Raw genomic sequence first — 3017 nt, forward strand, 5'->3', positions numbered from 1 at the left:
AAAAATTAATAGTTGTCAACTATGCATAAGCGTCACTGAATAACAATTTCTCTCTCAGCATACTCTTCGTATCGGTCACGATTCCTGTAAAAGAGATCACGAGTCGCCGAAACGTATCTGCAAGCGGAGCGAGCCTCGCTCAGCGAGGTATACTTCAATGATACGACTGTATAAGCTGTATGTAAAACTGTCGATGTTGATCATGGAGTAAAAGTCGGATGTGAATCATCTCACTTAGCATGCATGGTATTCACGGTGTCATTTTCTTGCCATATGATAGGGGCGCCAATAACGACTACGAAATCCTTCAAAGGCTTCGGGCGCAGTGACTTGGGGAGCGGCATGCCCACGCCGAGGTTATGTTGCACCCACCGACGGGAGGGGAGTATGAAGGCACTCGTTTCTGAGAAATAACACTGCTGAATCAGAGCTGTTACGGTATTGCTTGCCATAAGCTATCTGCTCTCCGAAACAATAGCATGGCACGATCGGTATTTTCCCAGCACCCCTAGCCAGATAAATGAACCCTTTCCTCGACTTGCATACGATGGTATCATGAGCAGGCGAGTATGGTATCAACTGCTCTTTCGTGCCACCGAGGAGTAGAGTGAGACTGTAGCCCTGCTTCAATGCCTTCATGCAAGTTGCGTGCCCTGCATCAATGAGACCGAGTGCAAGCCAGAGTTCTCTCATGAACGGACATGACATGAGAATGACATGACACCATGAGGGTGTATCGAGTAGACCACTTGTAAACACTGTTTTAATGCACTTTTGTCTTCGTACACAAGGGCGACGTTATCGGCGAATTTCTTGAGCCTCTTGGTGTAGGAAACGCAGCATCAGTAAAATACCTCCGGTTGGCATCTAAAACGCATGACCGATCCAACTAAGAGATAATCAGAAACGATTTAATTGCACCGAGGTTCATACTGCGAAGAATCTAGGAGGTACACTGAATATGCAAGCAGGAGGCCGAATATGAGCTGCGTGAGGCCTAGCCCTCTGAACATGACCGGAGTCATGAACATCACCAAGGCAAAAGCGTCTTGCTGTGATCGAATGTGTAGAGGGAAAGCCATCGAGAGAAGGAGAAACCTGCATCAGTCCGAAGTCATACCAAATGAATAATGGCAGACGCAGCTCAGACTCGGAACGCAGAATTCCTCAGGGAGGCCGAATCATCTGAATTCAGTGGCTTTTATCAGCAATGCTGATTCTTGATCTGTGATTCTTGATCTTGATCCCTGGGGCCTATTTCACAAGCCATCATAAGGAGCGAAAATTGTAAGGTACCTTACGGTTTCATGGCAAGTCGCTTTCACATCCTTACGATTTGGGGGTTGGCGTAAGGTAAGGTGGCATAAGGCTCCTCACCGTAAGGCTCCTTACCCTACAAGGTGCAAGGAGGGCCTCCTCATGTAAGGCGATTTCAAAGGAGGCATTTTTGGGTCCCTCCTTGCCATCCTTACCTAAGGTGCCGTAAGACTGCTCGGGGGGTACTTTATGCACCTTATCGCACCCTCCTTACCATTTTTTTGCGAGCTTCGCACCGCTTATTCCCGACAGCCCGCGCGTCTCACCCGCGGATGATCTATCCCCAAACCATGCATTTTTACCCGGTGTAATACAATCCGGCAATCGCAACTTTTTGCTAATATTGCGGATTTGCCAAATGCTATAATTTCTGACAGTCTCACTTTTTTGCTCTTTTGTATGTGCTGCTTTCTCAGTTACAAAGTAGCAACCACATTTACAACCTAGCAATTCCTGGTATAGGTTTTAGCAACCAAATGTTGAAAGTAGCAAATCCAAAAGTGTCTTCCAGCAAGTCGCTCTTTTTTGCTCTTTTTTTGCTGCATTGTATATTTCCCCGGAATGTTTTACACGCTGGCACTTTTGCTCAAGTGTGCTTCGCCCGTACGTTTCCGTTATTTTGGCAAGTTTCGCTCATTTGCTGTTTGATATGTTTTGCGTTGTAAATATGTAGTCTGGCACCTTTTAAGGTTTGCTATTGTGTGATGTTTCTGCATGAAATATACAAATTGGCAGTTGCCGGTATGTGACAACGCTGCGCTACTTTCATGTTTCGGCTATTTGCTCTCTTGTAACTTACGCCCTGCGGGAATATATACTAGCGTTTTGCTCATTCGCTCAAACTCCGTCTCTGTTAGCGTTTTTAGCAAACTTGCCCTTTTGCATTATTCGTACAAGTAATATACAATCGAGCAAACATAGTTATGGGATAGCATTTCTCGTTCGATTAGGGTATTGCGCCTCATATCCATTTTGGTGCATGTTCATGCCCTGTGCACTTACTAAGTATCTATCAAAGGTGTCACACCTCGTGTCTCACTTCAAGTGAGTCACTTAGTATCGGGTCAAAGCGTGATACTATAAGAGTGCTATCACGGACCGTGAATTTCACGGTGATGGCACTCTAGTTAGATATATCATTCACTCCGAAGACAGCGCGAGTTATGATCAATGCTGAATACCCAACACATGATTGCTCTTGCACGTGCTCTTGCCAGTGCTAAGCCTACTGCTAAGCCTGCTAAGCTAAGCCTACCTCTTTCCTCGATAATTTCGATTTTCGCGAGGGGCATCTTTCTGCAATGACCAGTCTTTGCTCAGACTACGGAAGAGCATATTGGTTCGCATGCAATAGGGCACGTAGGGATCAGGATGCGTGTATGAAAGCCACGACATCTCGCATGGGCACCACTGGGGTGCCTGCAATACAGCACTGCACTGCAGATGAGTGATCCATGTTGATCCAAATAAGTGATCTCGGATCACTCAGTACGAGTGATTCCGCCCAATGCGAACTACCATGTAAACACAAATCCTCTACTTGCAAACATAATACAGAGCATAGCAAAAGTTTTAATCCACAATCCCAATACCACCAGTATTTCCCCCATTACTACTTTCGACACTACTTTCGAGTTCCCTCTTTGAGCTTTCTGAGTTGCTTGAGAATCTCTTATCTATATCGACAAACCAAAGAACTT

The 3017-nt window shown here is 45.6% G+C and overlaps 1 protein-coding gene across 1 annotated transcript; it reads right to left on the reverse strand.

Moving 5' to 3' along the window:
* Window positions 1-437: 437 nt before the first annotated feature.
* On the reverse strand, window positions 438-708 carry Pmar_PMAR014851 (hypothetical protein; the record flags this gene model as incomplete). The annotated part of the gene is made up of 1 exon (XM_002776225.1): window positions 438-708. A coding segment is annotated over one exon (271 nt), but the record flags the coding sequence as incomplete, so codon positions are not given.
* Window positions 709-3017: the final 2309 nt, after the last annotated feature.

Source organism: Perkinsus marinus, assembly GCF_000006405.1.
Source record: "Perkinsus marinus ATCC 50983 genomic scaffold scf_1104296953800, whole genome shotgun sequence".
Taxonomy (NCBI): Eukaryota; Perkinsozoa; order Perkinsida; family Perkinsidae; genus Perkinsus; species Perkinsus marinus.